This window comes from Gekko japonicus, unplaced genomic scaffold, assembly GCF_001447785.1.
Source record: "Gekko japonicus isolate JY-2015 unplaced genomic scaffold, Gekko_japonicus_V1.1 scaffold150, whole genome shotgun sequence".
In the NCBI taxonomy this organism is placed as follows: domain Eukaryota; kingdom Metazoa; phylum Chordata; class Lepidosauria; order Squamata; family Gekkonidae; genus Gekko; species Gekko japonicus.
Genome location: NW_015160839.1, coordinates 1,656,715 through 1,680,213, shown reverse-complemented (window position 1 = coordinate 1,680,213; position 23,499 = coordinate 1,656,715). Strand labels below are relative to the sequence as shown.

The window sequence follows — 23,499 nt, the reverse complement described above, 5'->3', positions numbered from 1 at the left end:
TTCTTCAGATACAGCTAGAATGGGAGTCCCTCAGTGCTATTTATTGAAAAGTGGAGTGATTTCAGATGTCGAATGACATTAGCAGGCAAATGACAGTAGCAGGCGAATAACAATAGCAAGCATGATTGGATTAGGTGAGATATGAGGAGAGGTAACAGGCGTGCAGAAATCAGCACTGGTAATGAGACAGGAAACCTACGTCTCGAATCAATCCAGGTGGATGCATTGTCATGAGCTTCATTATCAATTATTATCAGACTGCTGAATTGCAATTGATAGTGAAGCTCAAGACAATGCACCCACCTGGATTGAATCGAAACCTAGGTTTCCTGTCTCATTACCGCTGATCTCGCCACGCCTATGACCCCTCTGCATATCTCACCTAAATCCAATCACGCCGGCTATTGCTGTTTGCCTGCTAATGTCATTTGACATCTGAAATCACTCCACTTTCCAATAAACAGGACAGATGGACTCCCATTCTAGCTGTATCTGAAGAAGTGAGCAGGGACTCACGAAAGCTCCTGTCCTGCCACACATTTTGTTAGTCTTTAAGGTGCTCCTGGGTTCTTTTCTACTGCTACAGGCAGACCAACACGGCAACCCATCTTGATCTAAGCCCTTAACTGGGAGACGAAACTTCAGTGGCCACAAGCATTTGTTTTAGAACACCTATTCCTCCGACCTGCCCCCCACCTCTCCAAAGCTCAATGGAGTTAAAAGGTTTTCTTCCAGGGATGAAGACGGAGGCCTTTGGAAGACTACCCCCTCAAGATTATGCATGGGATAGAGTGGGTAGAGAAAGAAGTACTTTTCTCCCTTTCTCACAATACAAGAGCTCGTGGGCACTCAATGAAATTGCTGAGCAGTCGGGTTAGAACAGATAAAAGGAAGTAGTTCTTCACCCAAAGAGTGATTCACACGTGGAATTCACTGCCACAGGAGGAGGTGGTGGCGGCTACAAGCATGGAAGGCTTCAAGAGGGAATTAGATAAACATATGGAGCAGAGGTCCACCAGTGGCTATTAGCTACAAGGTATAGATAGGAGCTCTCAGTCTGGGGCCAGTGATGCTCTGTCTTCTTGGTGCTTGGGGGGGGGGACGACAGTGGGAGGGGCTTCTAGGGTCCTGGCCTCACTGCTGGACCTCCTGATGGCACCTGGTATTTCTGGTCGCTGGGTGACTGAGTGTTGGACTGGATGGGCCATTGGCCTGATCCAACATTGGCTTCTCTTATGTTCTTATGGAATACAGCGATGGTGATCCAGCTAGAGATTCTGTGCTGAAGCCCAGCTCTAGACGACAGACACACTTGTTCTTCTGGGAGGCAGGCAGGGATCATGTCAGGCCACCTTCTGCCCTTTCCCAGAAGATCGAGGATCACGATTTGTGCCACCAGGTCGGCTCAGGGCAACTCTGATCGCTGAGGGGTTTAGTCGACCAAGTCAGTCAAGCAGCTGCCATGCCCTGCACTCACAAAACCTTTGTGGAACTCCTCTCCCTGTGAGGAGCAAGTGCTAAGCTTCTTCGTCAAGAACAAGGAAGGGACCACTGGTCTCTGGGAGAAGAACCCACATCGGGATTTGTGGAGAGGTGACAGATCGTGAAGAGGACCAATGCTAGACAGAGACTGAAAGCAAAGGCTTGGACGCCAAACCAATCTTCTTCAGCACCTAACCAAAACACAGCTTCTAACACAGCGAGTGACTGAGAAAACAGCGGACAGAATCATAGAGTGGGGAGGCACCACAGAGGCCATCTAGTCCAACCCCCAGTTCAATACAGGATCAGCCTAAAGTATCCCTGACAAGTGTTTGTCCCGCTACTGCTGAAAGACTGCCCATGAGGGGGAGCTCACCACTTCCCCAGGCAGCCGATTCCACTGCTGAGCTACTCTCACTGTAAATTTTAAAAAAATCCCTAATAGCCAGCTGGTACCTTTCCACCCGAAATTCAAACCCATTATTTTGAGTCCTATCCTCTGCTCCCAACAGGAACCATTCCCTGCCCCCCTCCAAGTGACAGCCTTTTGAATACTTCAAGAGACCAGTCCTGCCCAATGCTCCCTCTAAGCAGTGGAGTCTTGTGAGCAAAAATTCTACTTTGTGAGCTACTGGCATTAAAGGTGTGAGCGAGCGATTTGGCTACTGCATCAATTAGTTTGCTCTGGAGCCATCCTTCCTGAGCTAAGGCAAAAAAATGTGCGAGCCGGAGGCTAAAAAACTGTGAGCTAGCTCACACTAACTCAGCTTAGAGGGAACACTGGTCCTGTCCCCCCTCAACCTCCTCTTCTCCAGACTGAACATTCCCCAAGTCCCTTCGCCTTTCCTCCATAGGGATGACTTCTGTGATTCCACACACCCCCGCCCAGTTATCTACGGTGTGACTAGTAACCCAAGAGTCATTTTTGCAAGGATGTTCCAGACCAAACAAATGCAGCCTCAGATTTTAAGTGCAAGAGGGTAAAAAGGAACCCTGGCTTCTAAAAGATGCCTGTATCCTCAGAACAAAACTAAGCTTATTACGTATATACAGCACTAAGAAGAAGAGTTGGTTTTGTACCCTGCTCTTCACTACCCAAAGGAGTCTCGGAGTGGCATACAATCGCTTTCCCTTCCTCTCCCCACAACAGACACCCTGTGAGGTCTCCCCACTGGCTTCATGTGGAGGAGTGGGAAATCAAACCCAGCTCTCCAGATTAGAGTTCACTGCTCCTAACCACTACACTGAGAACAGAGTAAACCTCTTAGGCAGAGACGTTTTACTGAAGAGTGACGACACGCCACTTTGCATATCCTTCTGAACAAGTTCTGTCTAATTTGCAATACATGCTGGGGTCAAAAGTCATGTTTATCTAGGCATTGTGGGTGAAAAGAAGCTCTAACATTACCAGCACTGCTGTGATGATCATGCAAAAGACAAAAACAAAAAATGGAGTGTTTGAGGGCAGGTTATGGATGTAGGCATCACACAGGGAAACACAAAACGTATTTCACACCCACAAACACGCACACACCCACAAGACGGTATAAGGGGGAAGTTGCTTGTGCGGGAAACATACTTAGCTTCCTCCACAACTTCCACCTCGGTACGCTCTGCGATTTGGGTACTAGAGGGGACTCCTGGTGGCTCGTCCATGTTCAACTCACCGTTGGTGGAGTTTATCACCTGCCAAAAAAGAGAGAGAAACAAGACGCTCACATTAATGCCGGACTTTGGCCTGATTTTTGTCAAAGGGGCACACGGGTGGGCGATCCGTCCAAAGCATAAGCTGGTGAGTGATTTTCATCCCACTGTCTGAGAACTACCATTTCTGTCTGCCATTACAGCTTGCCGCCCGACCGCTCCTGAACTAAAAGTTCTCTGCAAACTTTCCTGTTCTCTCTGATGCACACCCCACTCTTAATGTAGTACAAAATAGAATAGGAACAGCTCTGACCTGCATAGCCCAGGCAAGCCTGATCTCAGAAGCGCAGGGCCAACCTTGGAAATTAGATGGATGGGAGACCTCCAAGGAATACCAGGGCCAAGATGCAGAGGCAGGCAATGTCCCTTGCCTCTAGGGCCCACTTGCCTCCAGGGCCCACTAGGGGTCGCCAGAAGTCAGCCATGACTTACAGGTGCATGCACACACATGCACACTCTCCAAAAAAAGAGAACAGGAACAAATGTATAAATGTTAGAATAATTTATTTTAAACTAATGACAAATCTATACATTTTAGGGCTTCCCCCACCCCCCGTCATCAAGTCACAGCTGACTTATGATGACCCTGTAGGGGTTTCCAGGCAAGAAGCATTCAGAGGTGGTTGGCCATTGCCTGCCTCCGTGTCACAACCCTGATATTCCTTGGAAGTCTCCCATCCATTTTTTCTTTTAAAAAGCAACATACAAATCTAGCACATACTTGGATGCTATATGCAACAAACTACAATAAACACATTGGTGCAAGTCAGGGACCAAGATGTCTCCGTTAGATCTACAACAGAGCACCTCTTCAGGACACAGCAGCCTCCGCCACAGGCTTGGAGCCTCCGTCCACTTTGCGATTGGCCCCAGCACCCTGGTGCCCACCCCTGTTCTCAAGATACCAAAAGCGCTGCCAAGTTCCAAAAGATTGAGGACCCCTGCGCTAAGGGGAACGAAGGAGAAAAAGAAAACATAGCAGACCAAAGAGCTGCAGCACCCAGGTGCTGAATAGCAGTCCCCTGTGGAATACACCTTCTTCCCCACCTTCACAACTTTCCGCCTGGTCATGACCAGTGTTGCTAGTTTCTGTTCACTTCTACCTTTCCTTCCCTGTCTTCACCCCTATTACCCATTGCTGCTTTCAGTATGCTCGTGACGGTAAAACATTTGGGTCCCGCCCGACAAGGGGTTCTTAATCGAACACTCACAAGAAGGCAGTGGAAAAATTCCAAGACAACTTTATTGTGCTGTGGCCAGAGAATCCTTCCCAACTAATGCTCACTTCTTTAGCTGAGAAGTGACTCAAGAAACCTCCTCCCCTGCCACAAATTTTGTTAGTCCGTAAGGTGCTACCGGACTCTTTTGCACTTTTCTGTTGCTACAGACAGACATGACTACCCCACTTGCTTTTGAAGCTTCCAGCTACTCTACCAGCTCCCAGGGTACAAGAGTTCATTCCTACGCCAGCACAGCGAGCAGCACTATAACACAGCGTTACTCATGCTAAAGGACAATTTTTCCTTCACTCACCATGCAGCCGTGCAATGGACACTGTGCCCCTGTTGACCATCCCGATTACGTCTCACAGTAAAGCAAGAGAACTGCAGCCCTTGTAGTCCCCCTCGCTCCAAAAATGCTCTAGTTGAGGCCAAGAGCAGAGTTTTTTCTGCTCAGACACAAATCAAGGTCCCTGTTCGTTAATCAGATCGCAGCTAAAGGAGATACTGGACAAGGACGAGTGCTGGTATTGCCACAGCAATTCTACCTAGTGCAAAGGCAGGAAAGTTTGTGTTTTCCTGCAGAGATAAAGAGCCCTGCTCACAATGTCCCCAACTGGGAAGATTGTCCAGAAATTTCAGGTCACCCCCCAAGCCGGTTTTTCCTGCCCCTGCTACTGGAGTCAGTGTGATCCCCCAGTGGCTGTAAACCAACAAATGGCCGAGGATTAAGCTGACTCAGGAAGCCCCCCTCCCAAACCTCCCTCCTGCCTCCTAGGACTGGAGGGGAAACTTCAGGACAGACATTTGCTGCCTTGTCCACTTCTCCCTCTCCATCTCTAGCCCAGTCCAAATGGGGAAAGGCAGTTCACACACTAAGCAGAGCGGGACAGGGCATGGCACGCATCATCTCGCTCCTGATCCGCATGAAGGAGCCGTGCCGGATATACGCTGGCAACATCACTCTCTCAGCACTGGTGAAGAAGACCAAGGGGAGGAAATCTGTGCCTCCGGAGACGCTTGAACCACACATAGGACTTCCAGTTTTGGAACCCAAATCTTTCGAATGGAGACGGCTCGCGCACTCAGCTCAAGAGACGCAGAAGGACCAGTCGCGCAGGTCCGAATCGGCGCGGCGGGCAGAGGAATCCTATCGCTACAGATAAGAGGCACGGAACCGGGAAGGGCAATACCTGGACTGATCCCCCGTGCCGCTCTGAAGCCAAGTGACTGGTCAGGAACAAAGCATTGGTTTGCCGCACTGGTGGAGGGGCCTCCCAGTCTCCTCGGCGTTCGGATGCAGCCTGCGCAGGCATTTGGGGGAAGCGAGAGAGCAGAAGACAGGAGGAGAGGTAAAGGTGAATCAAAGCAAAGCAAACGTTCCCTTTTAAAAAGCATGTGATCAGCTAGTTGGGAGGGCGGGGGAGAGGGAGGGAAAAGAGCAAGCATTTCAAAAGCGAGTAAAGCAGTTATTTCCACAAGCCTCCCCACTCTCACTCTTTGTATACAAGCCAGAAAGCGGCACCAAAGTTGATTGTGTCTCATTGCTAACTTGAACGATAAAATGCTCCATGTAGCTAGATTGAGGTCCAGGAGCACTTTAGAGTTCAACAAGTTTTTTTGGGAGTATGACCTTTCAAGAGTCAAAGCTCCCTTCGTCAGATACAAAGCGCCATGGTGATTCTCAATTCCCAAACTTTAAAAAATATATATATATGCACAGGTAAACAGAACATATTTCAGAGTGAGCATATCTACATAGCGCTGTAAAATGTCCAAAGAACTTCAGGCACATTGTATCTCCGCACTCTTTACATTAACCCTTGAACGCTGATCAGCACTATTATTCCCATATTGAAAGGAGGGAAGGCCTGAAGTAGAAAAACGATAGACTTGATGAGGGCTCCCGTGTGAGGTCCCGGCAGAGGAAAGGCTTGAACCAGCGCTTTCCCAGTCCTCGGCTCAATAGATAACACACATGTGCATTGCAAAGATAAAGACGTTTCCCTTAATCTTATTTCAGCTACAAAATGGTATCAGCAACAAAGCCAATGAAAAGTTCCTGGTGGTTTTCCAGGGAGCTGTCAGGAAAATCACACGTGGGTAGCAGTGCTGTGACTCCCAAACTATATGAGGCGGGGGTGCTGGAACAGGGGCTGAGCGTGCACCTTGAAAAAACCACCACTGTACTGCATGTGCCCACCACCCTATGCCACACCGAGTGGTTTCCCTTCAACCACGTTGCCAATATTGTGACTGCTCACACCATCCCTTGGGAGGATTAAAAGGAGGCAAGTGGGAATTTCAGAAGAGTCATCGTGGCCCAGAATACGTGACCTCATCCCCTGAGCCATAAGACGTGACTGGGCTAAAAGATGATGGTATCCCAGGAGGCAAATATTTATTGATTTATTGTTTGTTTATTTATTGGATTTATATCCCGCCCTCCCCAAAGGCTCAGGGCGGCTAACAACGAGGCACGAGTGCCAAAGTTAAGACAGATAAAATCAGCATAAAACAGAATAAAACAATATACTACAAACACCAAAGTGTCAGTGCTCGGTTTGTCACAAGATGGGGTAGATCTTAACCCAATGGCAACGTTCCGATAGCCTGTCATCCCTTCTCCTTCCAGGGTCACCTCGCACCCCGATGGAACCACATAGTGGTGATAGTGGTGTGATGATGCATAGATAGTGATGGTGGAGTAGTGGTGGCGGCGGCTCCTACTCAAAAGCCCTTTATGGTCTGGGGCCTGTCTACCTGCGGGACCGCCTTTCCCCGTATGTTCCCCCAAGAGCACTGAGATCTGAGTTGCAGAACCGTTTAGTCCCCCCTGGCCCTAGGGACGCCAAGTTAACAGCGACAAGAACCAGGGCGTTTTCCCTAGCTGCACCAGTATGGTGGAATCAGCTCCCAAATGACATCCGCGCTCTGCAGGATTTCCACCAATTCCGCAGAGCGGTAAAGACTGAGCTGTTCCGCCAAGCGTTTAATAGCCCAGATCAATCATTCTAGCACTTTATATGGATGGCCGCCATGTGTAAACTGTACTGCTCTAATTGTGATTTTACTGTTAATAATTTATATTTGTGTTATTGATCGTTTTTAGATGTACTGTATTAATTTTTAATGATTTTTAATTGTTGTAAGCCACCCTGAGCCGCTTCGGCGGGAGGGCGGGATAAAAATCGACCGTAGTGCCCTTGGGGGAACATATGGGGAAAGGCGGTCCCTTGGGTAAGCCGGACCCTGGCCATACAGGGCTTTAAAGGTAAGAACCAGCATTTTGAAGCGGATCCGGTACGCTATTGGCAGACAGTGCAGTGCTTTCAGCACAGGCTGAATGTGATCCTTCCTAGAGAGACCCATCAACAGCCTGGCTGCAGCATTCTGCACTTGCTGCAGCTTCCGGATTTGTGACAAAGGCAGCCCCAAGTAGAGAGTGTTACAGTAGTCTAACTTCGAGGTGACCGTCACATGGACCACTGTGGCCAGGTCATTGCGGTCAAGGAAGGGGAACAACTGCCAAGCCAGCCGAAGATGGTAAAAGGCTGACTTGGCAGTGGCTGCCACCTGGGGCTCCATCATTAAAGAGTAGTCCAGGAGCACACCCAAACTCCTAACCTCCGACGCTGGCACCAAAGGCACCACATCGAAGGTTGGGAGAGGGAGCCCCAACCCTGAACCGATCCAACTCAGGTCCAGGACCTCCGTCTTTGCCAGGTTTAGTTTCAACCGGCTCAATCTGAGCCACCCAGCCACAGCCTGTAACGCCCGATGAAGGTCGACCAGAGCAGAGTTTGACCCAGCCGCCCAACATCAGATAGAGCTGGGTGTCATCTGCATATTGATGACACCCAAGCCCACAACTCTGGGCCATCTGGGCAAGGGGGCGCATGTAGATGTTAAACAGCATCAGGGACAGCACCGCCCCCTGAGGCACCCCACACTCAAGGGGATGTCTCTGGGACCGCTGATCCCCTATTGCCACCCTTTGTCCCCGACCTTGGAGAAAAGAGGCAAACCATTGAAGGGCAAGCCCCTGAATCCCCACGTCGGTGAGGCGGTGGGCCAGCAACTGGTGGCCGACCGTGTTGAGCGCAGCCGACAGATCTAACAACACCAGTGCCGCCACACCACCCTGATCCAGATGCCTACGGAGGTCATCAGTCAGGGCGACCAGCACCGTCTCTGTCCCATGACCCGGGCGAAAGCCGGACTGGAAGGGATCGAGGACATATTCACCTGGGTATGCTGCAGGGCAAGATGCAGCATTTGGCCACTGTTGTGGGAGCTGATCCGGAAAAATAGGTCTCTCCAGGTTTGTTGATTCAAACCATTTATATGCCACCTTCCCACCCAAACAGGATCCCCCCCAAGAGGGCAAATGAAGGGCTAGTCCAATTTGACATCTAAGAAAAGAAACCCACCTCCGTAGTCCTGGCATCAAAAGTATGCGAAAATGAGCAACAATGGTTTAATCTCTTCCACTATTTAAGAGTTTACAACTAAACAAATCAATCAATCAAAGTTAATTTGTCTAGTTGTAAACCCGTATTTCAAGGTAGCAGCAGCTATATCAACCCACCAGTGCCTGTTCAGTTCTGGAACTTTTATTCTTGTCCTGGCCAATCCCTTGAGGAAGCATATCAATAAAGATGCATTTGCCCAGAAAGGTGGTGGTGGTTGTTTTTGAAGAGGTGAAAGCAAACTGAAAGTGAGAGGATGAACAACTGTTTGGTTCACGCCCATGGCGATACCTTTCTCACCCTTCTGGGCTGTAAGTGATCGTAGCTCCAACTGACAAAACTTTTTGCTATTAGTAGGTACCAGGGCTATTTTTGGGCAGCAACGCACAGGAACGGAGTTCCGGCTGGCTCCTGAGTTGGCCATGCCCAGCAGGAACTCATTAGCATAATAGGCCACACCCAACAGCAGAAACTCATTAGGATTGGCTACATTAGGGGTGTATGGCCTAACATGCAAAGGAGTCCCTGCTACAAAAAAAGCCCTGGGTTTTGACAACAAACAAGGTAAACAGAATAAGAAGGGGAAGGTGGGTGTGGCTGGATGACCACACTTCTGGTAACATGGGGGTGTGGCCTAATGTGCTAATGAGTGGTGCGGTCAGGGTGTGGCCTAATATGCTAACGAGTTTTGCTGTTGGGTGTGGCCTATTATGCTAATGAGTTCCTGCTGGGCTTTTTCTACAAAAAGAGCCCTGGTAGGTACAACCAAGATAGATTCAGGCGGGTAGCTGCGCTGGCCTGGAACAGCAGAACAAAGTTGGAGTCCACTGAAGACGTGTGGGTCCGCAGGAAAGCTTATACCTTGAATAAAACTTTGTTGGTCTTAAAGGTGCCGCCGGACTCAAACTTTGTACTGAAACTACAGCCAGCGGGATTATTATTATACAGCAGGACTGACCTCAATGGTTATAGAGAGAACACCTTCATCTGTTTCGACAATTCTGGCATTCAAGAGTCCGCAGCGGGCAGAGATCGAAGGCTACAGAAGGAAACCTGAGAAAGGGTGGAGGGTCCCTCAAAGATGCCCCAGGTAGATCCAGGGCGGAAATACATTGAAACAGGTTGTAGTTTAACTGACCTGAGTTCGTTGGGGCTGGATCGAAGCTCGTTCTCGGTACATGTGGCTCTCTCTGGTCATGGATGGCCCGGACTCTACGTGCATGGGTCCCACTGGGGTGGGCTGGAAAATAAAACCCACTACTGAACATCCAGGTTAGGTCCCCCAGCAATGTGTGAAAGATCAATAATTAAAGCGGGTCATTTGACAGAAGAGAAGAAGAAGAGATTGGATTTATACCCCACTCTTCACCACCCAAAGGCGTCTCAAAGCAGTTTACAATCTCCTTTTCCCTCCCCTCCCTGCAACAGACACCCTGTGAGCAATGCTCTCTCTAAGCAGTGGAGTCTTGTGAGCAAAAAGTTTACTTTGTGAGCTACTGGCATTAAAGTTGTGAGCAAGCCCCATCCTTCCTGAGCTAAGACAAAAATGTGTGAGCTGGAGGCTAAAAAACTGTGCGCTAGCTCACACTAACTCAGCTTAGAGGGAACACTGCCTGTGAAGTAGGTGGGGCTGAGAGAGCTCTTTTGAGGACTGCTCGTCAGAGAATTGCTCTGAGAGAACTTGTAACTGACCCAAGGTCACACTAGTAGCTGCATGTGGAGGAGTGGAGAATCAAACCCGGTTCTCCCAGATTAGAGTTTGCGCTCCCAACCACTATACCAAACTGGCTCTCAGGAAGCAAATGAAGGCAGACCTCCTACTGTCAACTCGTGTGTGTGTGTGTGTGTCAATTCCTGTATCAAGGGCCTGTAGCTTCTTAGCACAACAGCCAGACCTGAAATCTTGCCTGAGCTGGCCAATATGGTAGTATATGGTAGGTGCCTTGGCAAAGGCGAGGTCATGGCTCAGTGGTAGAGCATCTGCTTGGCATGCAGAAGGCCCCAGGTTCAGTCCCCAGCATCTCCAGTAAAGGGATTAGGAGGTAGGTGATGGGAAAGACCTTGGTCTGAGACCCTGGGTCAGTGGTAGAGCATCTGCTTGGCATGCACAAGGCCCCAGGTCCAGTCCCTGGTATCTCCAATAAAGGGATCAGGCAGTAGGTGATAGGAAAGAACTTGATCTGAGACCCTGGGTGAGTGGCAGAGCATCTGCTTGGCATGCAGAAGGTCCCAGGTTCAACTCCCCGGCACCTGCAGTTAAAGGGACCAGGCAGTAGGTGATAGGAAAGACATCAGCCTGAGACCTTGGAGAGGCGCTGCCAGCAGGTGACACTGACTCTGATGGACCAAAGGCCTGATTCAGTATAAGGAAGCTTCATGTGTTTTATCTGCAGGACTGTTCCCATTTAAATGGTTTAAGGTGGCAGATAATGGGCACGGTAGGCTAAAAAACTGTGAGTTAGCTCCCACTCACTCAGCTTACAGGGAACACTGAATACATACACTTGGAATCTATATTGTTGTTATTTTTAAAGCTTTATATTTTATTAATAAAAATGTTTATTTTTTTAAAAAAAGGAAGTCATCTTGTGCTCTCAAGCGATCGCAAAGAGATCCCACTCCCCCAAAAAAACTTACAATTGGCCTGCCAACCCAGTCGTAGACATAATCAAATATGAATCCTCTCCTGTCAAATAACTCCGTGAAGATTGTCCGTAAGTAATCATAGTCTGGTCTTTCAAAGAAGTCTAATCGCCTGACGTAACGGAGGTAAGTGGCCATCTCCTCTGTTAATAGGGAATGAGGAAGAAGCAAGACGTCAGACCATCTGTTCGGGAAGAGGCAGAAGCACAATACGTTCCAAATGGTAACCTTGAGCAGACTCGGGAGGTCTTTTGATCGTTTGAAAAGACGCTCTCAGGGAAGAAGAAGAGATTGAATTTATACCCCACCCTTCACTCAGAGGAGCTGCGGTGGCTCAAGTGGTTAAGACGCTGAACTGCAGGCTGTGGAGGGTCAGTAGTTCAGCAGTTAGAGACCCAAGTGTGCCGCATGATGGAGTGAGCTCCCGTCTCTAGTTCCAGCTCCTGCCAATCTAGCAGTTCGAAAGCAAGAAATTGCAAGTAGATAAATAGGTACCACTTCAGTGGGAAGGTAACAGCGTTCCGTGCGCCTTGGTGTTTAGACATGCTGGCCACATGACCATGTCTTTGGACAGCGCTGAAATGTCTTTGGACAGCGCTGGCTCTTCGGCTTTAAAACGGAGATGAGCATCGCAACCCTAGAGTTGGATTCGACTGGCTTTCGAGCAAGGGAACCTTTACCTTTACATCACTCCGAGTCTCAGAGCGGCTTACAAACTCCTTTCTCTTCCCCTCCCCCACAACAGACACCCTGTGAAGTAGGCGGGGCTGAGATAGCTCTTGATAGAACTGCCCTTTCAAGGACAGCTCTGAGAGAACTATGGCTTGCCCAGGGTCATCCAGCAGCTGCAAGTGGAGGAGTGGGGAATTAACCTTGGTTCCCCCAGATTAGAGTCCGTGCACTTAACCACTACACTGAAATGGCTTTGAAGACAGCATTCAGCTATTAACATTAATGTGAACCCCTGTCAGGCAGACTATGTCATTCTTCCCCTTCTCCATTTTAACCTCACAACCAACGGTGAGTTGGTGAGGCTTGTGAGCACACGCCTGGACTAAGATGAACCAGTGAGCTTCATAGCAGTGTGGTGATTTAAACCTGGGTCCTCCTTGGACCTAGTTGAGCCTTAACTGCTACAGCACATAGGCATCTCACATTTAACCAGTACAGCCCGAATGTCCCATTGATTAGGAAGTGGCAGACACAAACACAAAATATTTGCAGAGTCCCTGGGTTTCACATATACTGCCGCAACAACATGGGGTGGGTTAAAGTAACTTAGATACAAAAAAGCAGTCGGATGTTGAGGATAGGGAAACAGCTGGCTGAACACACTCTGAATATTATTCAAGCAACAAACGACAATATTGTCATGCATTTCTACTCCTCTGCCAAAAAAACTCCCAAGACCACCCTTTTGCTTTGCAGGACAAGATCAATTTCACAAGGCACAAAAAAGGGCTTTTACTTACCTGTCATTGCCAAGTGCATTTGGAAAGGTCGAGAGTGAATTCATAAGTCTGAATAGCTAGCTCTGACCGTCTTACCCAGAGTGTATAAGGTCTATTTGTATACAGCAACAGGTAAAAATATATGTTGCATACACTCGTCAGACTGCAGTTCTTCGACTAGATAACATCCACTGCAGCCTTATCAAGTAGATTAAAACCTTACGAATACTGGTGACAGCTAGAGATGTTCCTATTTTAATATCTTTCAAGATGTCTCCAGACGACGTATGAGTTTATTAAGACCGATAGGCTTAGGAAAACAGAGGAGACACGCACCGATTTCAAGGAAGTGCCTGGCACGGACAGGATGCCGCCCAGTCTGACAGTTACCTGGGAAGTTCTCACAGAGAACATCAATTGGAGTGTTCCTCTTTGTGTCCCCGATCTTCTGGTATCTCTCTTTTAGTGTATCGGCCTGCAGAAGGCAAAGAGGTTTGTTATTTGTTTTAATGCCACAGCTTTCAACTGGGTGGCCTGTTGGCCAGCTGAGGGGGCTCTGGGGACATTCCCGTCCTCTTGCCTGGAAGGACGGGGCCAGAGTGCCCCCCCATGCAAACAAGCGCTCTACTCATCCTCAGAGGCAGAGCAGGATGTGGCGGCACCTCCCTGCTTGCCTCTTCTCCTGAGAGGAAGTGGCTAAAATAGTCACTCAGCAGCAGGGACTAAGAATTGGGAACATGAGGAGAGGAGGAGAGGAGGAAGGAAAAGTTTAATGCCTTTTTTAAAGCACTGTAAGTCATAAGAACATCAGAAGAACCCTGCTGGATCAGACCAGTGGTCCATCCAGTCCAGCCTCCTGTCTCACGCAGTGGCCAACCAGTTCCTCTGGAGAGCCAACAACAGGGCACAGAGGTTGAGGCCTTCATAAGAACATAAGAAGAGCCCTGCTGGATCAGACCAGCAGACCGCGTAGTCCAGAATCCTATCTCACACAGTGGCCGACCAGTTCCTCTGGATGGCCAACAATAGGGCACAGAGGTCGAGACCTTCATAAGAACCTAACAGCCCTGCTGGATCAGACCAGTGGTCCATCTAGTCCAGCATCCTGTCTTAAATAGTGGCCAACCAGTTCCTCTGGAGGTCCAACAACAGGGCATGGAGGCCGAGGCCTTCATAAGAATGTAAGAAGAGCCCTGCTGGATCAGACTAGTGGTCCATCTGGTCCAGCATCCTGTCTCACATAGTGGACAACCAGTTCCTCTGGATGGCCAACAACACGGCATAGAGGCCGAGGCCTTCCTCTGATAACAGCATCAGAAGAGCCCTGCTGGATCAGACCAGTGGTCCATCTAGTCCAGCATCCTATCTCACACTGTGGCCGATCAGTTCCTCTGGAGGAGCAACAAGAGGGTATCGAGGCCAAGGCCTTCCCCGATGTTGCCTCCTGGCTCCGGGATTAAGAGGATTACTGCCTCTGAATGTGGAGGCTCCCCTCAGTCACCTAGTAAACACTGACAGACTTACCCTCCATGAAACTATCTAATCCCCTTTTAAAGCTGTTTATTCCCGTGGCCTTCTCTGGCAGCGAATTCCACACATTAATCAAGACGTTTTCAAGACTACATTATTGGAAAAGTGGGATGCAAACACAGAATCAAGCCAAGTTCTCTCCGTTCCTGCTCTCCCATCTGTTCGACAAGGGTACCACGAGGATAGGCAGTGGGGTGTCCTTGAAGCCACCACGGCTTTAGGGGTGACCTCTGCTCAGTACTCCTCTCCTGGGAAAGTGGTTTCTTAGGCAGAACGGAGCATTGGCCTCCCCTGAAGGGAAGGCTGACGCTCCCTTCTCCAGCCTTATCTTTCAGGCATGCAACTGCTTGTCCACCCCCGTCCAAAGACACCCTATTTCCTCCCAACCTATCCAAAGGGAGATTAATAATTAAGCGGAGGAGGAAAGAAAAGCTGTTTCAGATGGAACAGGAAACTTCTGGTAGAGGAAAATTTATTCAGCGTGTGCCTTCGGTGTCTACCTTAAGGCCTTGCCACGGCAAACTGCCCCGTAGGAAGTACATGAACATATGGCCAAGGGCTTCCAGGTCGTCTCGCCGGCCTTGCTCTGAAACAGACACACACACACACACGTCACCATTTTGCCTATGCCTACAGAAATGACTCATTAGGTTCCTGTTTTCCATGTAAACCAGGAACACGTTTTCCAAGTGTACAGGGGGGCATAAAAGTGACATGCACCAGACAGCCCCAATGGGCCACATGCCCTTAGCAAAGGCTGATCATGTACAGTTCTGTTTCATATTACACCATGCACGCCACTGGATGAACTTGGGGCATGAAGCATGGATTTGCTCCAAGTCTAAGAGCTGAGTTTTTTTGCCAAGACAGCCTTGAGCTTGTTACAAACTGGGAACGACTTCTTCATTCGGTATAGTCAAGATCAGTTTCCAGCACAAACAAGCTCTCCAGCATGAATGTGTGCACACAGTTGTAACCAAGGCTATAGAACTTCAAGCACACTCTACTGCACACAAAGAATCAAAGTAACACAGATGGTACCAAGTCAAACAACACAGACCTTTGCCAAGATGTGTGTTGATAGACATGTATCTGGCAGTTCCCGTTAAGCTCTTGTGCTCCCGATAGGGGATGTGTTTTTGTGTTTCCGGATCAATGTATTCCTTGGCCAACCCAAAGTCTATTATGTGGATGACGTGTTCCTTCTTGTTTCCTTGCCGGCCAATAAGGAAGTTTTCTGGCTTGACATCGCGATAAATGAGGTTCTTGGAGTGCACCAGTTCCATTCGAGTGATCTGTCAAAGAACCAAATTGGGGGGAAAGTTTCACAAAACGCCATAAGTTATAAACATCTGTCAACCAACTGCTGATATGTAATCCTTCACATTAGTGCATATTAAAGTGAAGCTGGCCTTCCGTTCATTTTGCTCTCCTTGAGGAAATACTCGCAAGCATACAACGAAGCCCTGAATTCCCTGGAAGAGAGATTGAAAGCCGCCAATCTAAATATCTACACTCTCCCAACAGTTATAAGAAGACTCAACGAACTCAAAGTCACTTGCCACACCATCAACGTGATGCTGTCAGGATGACCAGAGCCAGAATGAGACCGCTATGACCGTTTTTAGGTACCTTAACTCTATTTGGGGAGTTGCAGAACATGTAGTCCTAGGATTATTTAAGACCTGGTAATATCCATCCTTTGGGTAGTGAAGGGCGGCGTATAAATCCAATCTCTTCTTCTTAATCCTTGCAAATTCCCCCTTATGGTAATGGCAGGTTAAAAGGGTCTTTTTAATGCAAGAAAAGATCTTGAGGCAAGGTTGAAGGCAGTGACCGGACAGCGGAAGGTGCTGATGGGTGAGGAATTCAGTGTTCCCTCTAAGCTGTGCACATGAGCAGCCCCTTGTTAACACAGGAAGCCCTGCTCAGCAGCAACTTGGAGTCGTGCAGGGTCTTGCATTGCCCATTGCCTTTTTGAATATTACAGCAGTTCTGTTCTGCTCAGGATGGGAACTGCTCTGCTCAGTAGGCCAAAAAAATTAGAAGGAATTGGTGAGGGTCTTTACTGCATCCCCCCCCCAGCAGTCCCTTCCAAAAAGGGAAAAGTTACTTCTTGGGGCTGTGTGACCCACAAGCTACGCAGGTTTGGGGAGGGCTGAGCAGGTGCAGTGGGAACGACAGGCAGAATATGATTTCAGTTTTCTACTGCTCTTCTAGCTAACCCAGCAAGTCCCTTGACTTTTATTTTTGATTCAGGAAATCGGTACCACTGTGCCTTGTTACTCAATTCAAGATTACACACCCCAGTTGATTAATGTGTTTCCGTATTTGCACCAGCATGAAAGGTGAATGCAAACGTTAAACAAGGAACCGGATAACATCAAAACAGGAACCGGGATTCTAAACTCTCTAGGTGAGCAGCAGAAGTTGCTATGGCTAGGTGGCAGATTTTGCCAGGACACCCTGGGGGGGAGAATCCCTTTCCTGAGAAAAGAGAAACCTGTCTGAGCCGTTTCAGGTGCAATTTGTAGCATGGATCAAAAATAAGACACATTTGTCCTATTCCAGGTATGCTGGCCTTAACCACCCAGGCTTCAAGGATATTGGTTCACATAAACACTGAACAAGTCATGCTATGAAGATTAAGAACATGGGAATATGGGCTCATTCCTTGCCCATATACAAGAATCAAACTCCAAAATGACCAGGAAAAGCCTGCCAGAGCCTGTCCCAGAATCATCTTGAACACATTCACCTACTTGCTACCCGATCTCTTGAGTTCTGCCTCACAAAAGCTTCTGCCCAAAGAAATACCGTTCACAGGGGACTCCTGTCTGATTTACCCCAACTGGATCGGGGTTTTTTTACTCACCAACTGGATGGCTATCATTAAGACAGTCTTCAGAGTAAACGTTCTATCGCAGCTGTCAAATAAGTCCTCCAAACTTGGTCCGAGGAGCTCGAGTACCATGGCATTGTACTTTCCACATGGGCCATAATAATATACTTGGGGGAAGCCTTCTGTTGAAACAGGAACGAAACGAAATTCAAGATATGAACAGAAGCGGCAGCAACATCACTATTAGGATACAGGAATTTCTCAGAGTGCACAGCCGTGACTGCTGACTGCCCAATGGGTCACTTGTAATGGTTTCTGGGACGGATACACAATTCTCTCCCCTGCCATGTAATGTACCACCTTTGCATTTAAATTTGCAAGGCAAACATATGCTAACACAGCAATTTCTAACACCCCTGTAATCCAAAATAACCTGTCAACTATTAACAGCCTGCTCTACTTCAATTTACAAAAAACAGCTTATGATGCGACAGTAACAAGCTGTCGTGCCAGAAACGCACATCCACAACCCTCTTGAGCATACAGAATTAGCTGGGAAGCTCTCTGGGATTGCCACCGCTGCCTGCAGCCCACGGACTGATCCTCTATAGTGGAAATTCTCTCAATAGCCTTGCAATGGCTCTGGATAATCAGCAACCACCCAGCACCACCCCACCCTGCACAAGTTCAGCCTCGGCGTTTGATCTAGAGGCAGCTGACTGAGCAGTGAAGAAATGCAAATGCAGATCACTTATACTGGGAACTATTCTCAATCTCACGGGAGCCAGGATCAGGCAAAGACGACATCCTGGTCTCATCAGGTTCATTTTCAGCCACAAAGAAAGGACATTTAACACTTATGTTCCTTCCAAAAAAGGCCTTTTCAGACTGAACGCTCCGTTCCACAGTACTACAAGGACTGCAAAGTCCCTCAAAGGACTCAGACGAATGCCTGGCAGTTCTAGGAAAGCCTTCCTCCACCAGCTGTTTCCTGCTTAAGCAGTCCAAAGACTGGATTCTCAGAGCCATTCTTCTACCATCTTTGGGTCTTAAAAGTATTTCAGTTCTGTCCAGCCGACATGCCATCTGCCGCAGAATCCCAACCAAAGGAGGCACGGGCACAGGGTTAAAGAAAAGTTTGGTTTGCATATTATGAACATAGTTTCTGCAGAACTTATCAGGACTGACATCAGACTACAGAGCCGGCTCAAGACATTTTAGTGCTTGTGGCCTTCTCGGACATTGGAAGCGTGGTTTCAAGTAGCAAGAAGATGGTTAAATTCCTGCAGCTCATAACAGCACAACCTGTTTGCGAGTGCACAAAATCCTCACTGGCAAGAGGGCAGGAGTTCTGAGGTCAGAGATATCAAGAGACTCCACAGACACACACACACACACCCCAGAGAAAAATTCCCTCTAAGCTTCCTCTCACACCAGCTGGAAGCATATCAATCATTATCAATCAACTATGTACAGTTTTGGCCACCGTATCTCAACAAGAACACTGCAGAGTGGGGAAAAGTACAAAAGCTGATGGGCAGTAGGTTCAAGACGAACAAAAGAAAATTCTACTTTAAACAGAGAGTGATTAAAATGTGGACTTTGCTGCCAGAGGATGTAGTGATGACTACAGGAATAAACAGCTTTAAAAGGGGATTAGAAAGATCCATGGAGGAGGAGTCTATCAATGGCTATTAGCCATGGTGAATGAGGGGAACCTCCACATTCAGAGGCACTAATCCTCTGAATCTGAGTGCCAGGAAGCAACATCAGGGGAAGGTCTCGGCGCTGTGTTGCTGGCCCTCCAGAGGAACTGGTTGGCCACTGTGTGAGACATGATGCTGGACTAGATGGACCATTGGTCTGATCCAGCAGGGCTCTTCTGGTGTTCTTATTACGCTTTTTCTTTTAACACATCCCCTTCCAATATTAGACCAGCTGATCACTTCCAAACACTTGATTTTACTTTTCTAAAGATACCGAGGACGGCCTCTCTGTGCCACATTTGAGTCAGCTGAAAAATAAGATTGCAAGAAGTCTTGCTTACCTGTACAGCCAATGTGTTTATAAAATCTATACTCTAAATGCAGCTGGGGGGCACGGGATTTTAATGGCTCCTGTAAGAAAACAAGGAGGGGAAAGAGAAGAAAAGTCAATTCCAGTAGCTTTGTTTCTAGGACCTATGTAGCATTTCTAAAACTGTGAACATAGGAACAAACTGAGTGGCTTGAACATCTTTTTAAAACCAAGTACCTGAGCCTTTGCTGAGCTCAAGACTAAAGGAAAAGGAGACCAAAAAAGACAGAGCAGAAGCAGGGATTATGGCAGAGAAGCTAAACTGAAGCCGATTCAAAGCAATGGAGCCATAACCCACAGTTTATTTCTTTATTTTTGAGATTTTTATTCCACCTTTCCCAAAGTGGACTCAGGGCAGATCACAAGAAACCGAGTTCAAGATTTGTTACAATAAAATCATGTTAAAATCAGTAAAGACAATAAACAATAAAAATCATACAGTTAGCAAGAGTTTCGTATCTGTTAGAGCTACAAGTGGAATCAAGTTGGTCCTTTCAGCAGACTGGGAGCCAGAGCAGGGAGACTAAGACCAAGACAGATGCCAGCCACCTCAACCGAAGGCCTGGAGGAACAGCTCCATTTTGCAGGCCCTGCGGAACAATAGAAGGTCCCATAGGGCCTTGATCTCCAGTGGGAGCTGATTCCACCTGGCCAGAGCCAGGGCGGAGAAAGCCCTGGCCCCGGTCGAGGCTGTCCATAGGGCTGGGGATAAGCCTTTGAATGTTAAGCATTTGTGCCGGTCTTTTCTCCCCTCTGAGGACCCAAAGCAGATTGAAAAAATACACACCCACAAAAATTAAATAAACACAGTCAACCAGTACAATAACCACGTGGGGGTCTAATCCTGGATCCTCTGGCCTTGGTCACTCTACACATCAGACACCAAGCCATGGACTAAAAATCAGAGGGCCAGGAGCCCTCTGACTCTTGCCTTTGGCCATGCACAGGTGAAATTCCCACATCAGGGGAAGCACAGAAACTCCGCCCCAAATCTCAAACAGCTGGCAGAGAGAGGGTTCTTAACTTTCCTCCCCTTCTAGAAATGCCTATGGTACCCACACAACTACCTGCTTAGATTTTCTGCCCCAATGCAAAGAGGTCAAGCCTCCATTCACAAAAAGACAACCGCGCAGTTGGAGATAGAGAGTAAAACCTCCCGGCTTCAGTCACTTTGCCAGGCAAAGGCTCTGAGCATCTACCCAAGGAGTTCTTTGGGAATCCATCAGGCCTGTAAATGGCAAAGACAGTGAAGCAGCTGTTCAGGACAAGCCCCATTGCGTCATCTCTGGCCTGTGAATGACACAGCTTTCCAAAACTGTCTCTAGGGGAGGCAGGCATTAATATTTTCAGGAAGACGAAAGAATGAATAAAGTTGTCCATTTTTTATAGCAGGCAAAACCACAGAGTTCTTTTTTTTAAATGTGAGCCTACTCACCAGTTTGATTGCTACGTATTCATTTGTGTAAAGATTTTTGCCTGAAAAAGAAAAAATTCAAAAGGATCAAAAATTGTGACACAGAAGGCAGCATTTTAGGTCCGTAAACCATGTTCATGTTTCCTGCATGATAAGCAGTGTAAGGTAACCTTAGTTAATTTGTTTATACATATATTTCTCCAACAGTTTGCAACTCATTTTATTCCCTAGTATCACCTGTGCTTTAAGTGTGCAAACAGAAAACTGGGTGTGGAGACAATATGATCCACTTTAATGAGAACATTCAGGAAAAACAGTGTGTGTTCTCTTTTAATTCATCACAAAACTATTGGTAGTTTTTTCCATCAATTTTTCAATGCAGAGGCATATCACACACACCATTTTAAAACATTGCAAAAGTTTGTGCATATATATATATATGGGCAATCTTTTGCAATATTTTAAAATAGTACAGACAGGCAAGAAGCTGCAATGAAAATTAGGTGCTACCAGAGGGCATATACAGGACACTGCACAGAGTTCGAAAAGGGACTGACTGATGTGTGATACACACTGATGAGAACTGAGAGTCCTGGCAGTTTTTAAAAAATCAAAATGAGATTGCTTTAATTGGGAACCACTAGTTCTATCACTAGGGCAATTATAAGATACTCCATGAGCCTCAAGGCTTTTGAAAGTACTTTTGCAGGATATAAATGGGGAAAGTCATTGTGCTGACATAAGAGGGCAGTAGACACCAGTTTTTGAGAGTTAAGGAACAGTTGTTACAAACTGAGTTCTCGCATTCAGAGAATCTGCTCTGCAGAAATGTGGACTATTTCTCATGGAAGTTATCCAAAATTAAAGAGTAGCAAAAGCTGTTTGGTGTAGTGGTTAAGTGTGTGGACTCTAATCTGGGAGAACCGGGTTTGATTCCCCAGTCCTCCACTTGCACCTGCTGATGTGACCTTGGGTCAGTCACAAGCTCTGGCACAGCTGTCCTTGAAAAAGAGCAGTTTGTGCCAGAGTTCTCTCAGCCCCACCCACCTCACAGGGTGTCTGTTGTGGGGAGGGGAAGGGAAAGGAGTTTGTAAGCCGCTCTGAGACTCCAAGTGAAGGGCGGGGGATAAATCCAATCTCTTCTTCTTCTTCTTCTGATTCCCCATATTCAAAAATGGACACGAGTTCAAGGACAGTATACTGCTGCTGGTATCAGTTAGGAAGAAAGTGAAGTCTATACAAGGGTATCACCCCCATTCTAAACAAACTAGCACCCCCACAGAACAAAGTTTGAGTCCAGTGGCACTTTTAAGACCAACAAAGTTTAATTCTGGATATAAGCTTTTCTGGGCATGCATGTTTCTTCAGATATCTGGACTCAAACTTCGTTCTGTTGCTTCAGACCAACATAGCTACCCACCTGAATCTAGCACCCCACGTGGATGTGAAAAAATGTCTACATTGAAATATAAGGTGGAAAAAAAGGCTAATTGTCCAGCTTCGTTCCAAGTGCATCTTCATGCTTCACGCAAGAAAAGGCACTGAAAGCTAATCCAGGTGTGCACAGTACCAAAATCAAATCACTAAGACAGACTGGAGAGGCAGGAGTGTGGAAGACATAGTTTCTGCTGTAATCTGATATGTAACAGAACTAGGTAAGTTCATAAACAAAGCCTATACCAAGAAAAAAGAACATACATAACCCATCCACTCCAGAGGGTCCATATTTAATTTATGCACAGCATTTCTCCCCAATGGGAACCAAAGGGGCTGACATCATTATCCCCTCTTCCATTTCGTCCCCATAGCAACCCTGTGAGGTAGGTGAGGCTGAAAGAGTATGACTGGCCCCAGGTCACCCTGCAAGCTCACATGGTAGAGCAGGGATTCGAACCTATATCCTACCTAGTCCAACACTGTATCCCCTACGACACACTGGATTGTAGTTAACAGAACTTATTCATTAATGGGGTGAAAATTAACAGCTCATTGCCAGCTTGCGATCCCGTTTCGTTGCTGGTCTATGTTTGCACAGCATATTTTAGAAACGCTGATGTGTGTGTTTTTGTGGCGTCTGTGTTATGTATTTTACGTAAGTCACTTGATGGCGATGGCAGTGGCAGAGGTGGGACTTAACATATAATTAAACCAGACAGAAAATAAGAGAAATAAAAACCTCAGGTAGAAATCAAGGTGAGCTACCCTAAATGCTCAGCTGCAAGATAACCTGTCATTATATAAGGGCAATGGGGTGAGAATTCATGGGTCTCCTTCATGTTAAGAACAGAGCACCAATTAGTATTTGAGTAAATAACTGACAGTATTCCTGCCACTGATTTTAATAGCAATCGTGACGCATACTCCGAGCAAGTTCTGAGTTCACTTCAAACCGGAGAGCAGAGCCACGTTTGTGAAAGAATCTTAGAGAAGTCTTCATATGAAACTGTAAGGCCCAAAACAAAGCGATAATAAGGAAATCAAACAACTCTGCGACGGGATCTCAATGGCTGCAAAAAAGCTATCATGGCACATGTCGCTTGAAAGCACACACACCACCCAAGTAGAACTTAAACTTCAGTACCCTGAAGATGGTTCAATAGTATTGAAATATAGCAAGTTCAATCTTGTCCGGGCTTTTGCCAGGGAAATGGAATCGAATTCCAAT

General features: G+C 47.4%; 1 protein-coding gene across 1 annotated transcript in view; it reads right to left on the bottom strand.

Moving 5' to 3' along the window:
• The window catches only part of CSNK1G1 (casein kinase 1, gamma 1), a 37,620-nt gene that overhangs the window by 11,511 nt on the left and 2,610 nt on the right, over positions 1-23,499 (bottom strand). The window contains exons 2-11 of the mRNA XM_015418770.1: positions 20,856-20,896; positions 19,392-19,461; positions 17,378-17,526; positions 15,563-15,797; positions 15,003-15,088; positions 13,363-13,447; positions 11,516-11,664; positions 10,017-10,118; positions 5,600-5,710; positions 3,062-3,168 (exon numbers count right to left, since the gene is read on the bottom strand). Coding sequence (XP_015274256.1) covers positions 3,062-3,168; positions 5,600-5,710; positions 10,017-10,118; positions 11,516-11,664; positions 13,363-13,447; positions 15,003-15,088; positions 15,563-15,797; positions 17,378-17,526; positions 19,392-19,461; positions 20,856-20,896 — 1,135 coding nt within the window. The remainder of the gene's footprint in view (positions 1-3,061; positions 3,169-5,599; positions 5,711-10,016; positions 10,119-11,515; positions 11,665-13,362; positions 13,448-15,002; positions 15,089-15,562; positions 15,798-17,377; positions 17,527-19,391; positions 19,462-20,855; positions 20,897-23,499) is intronic.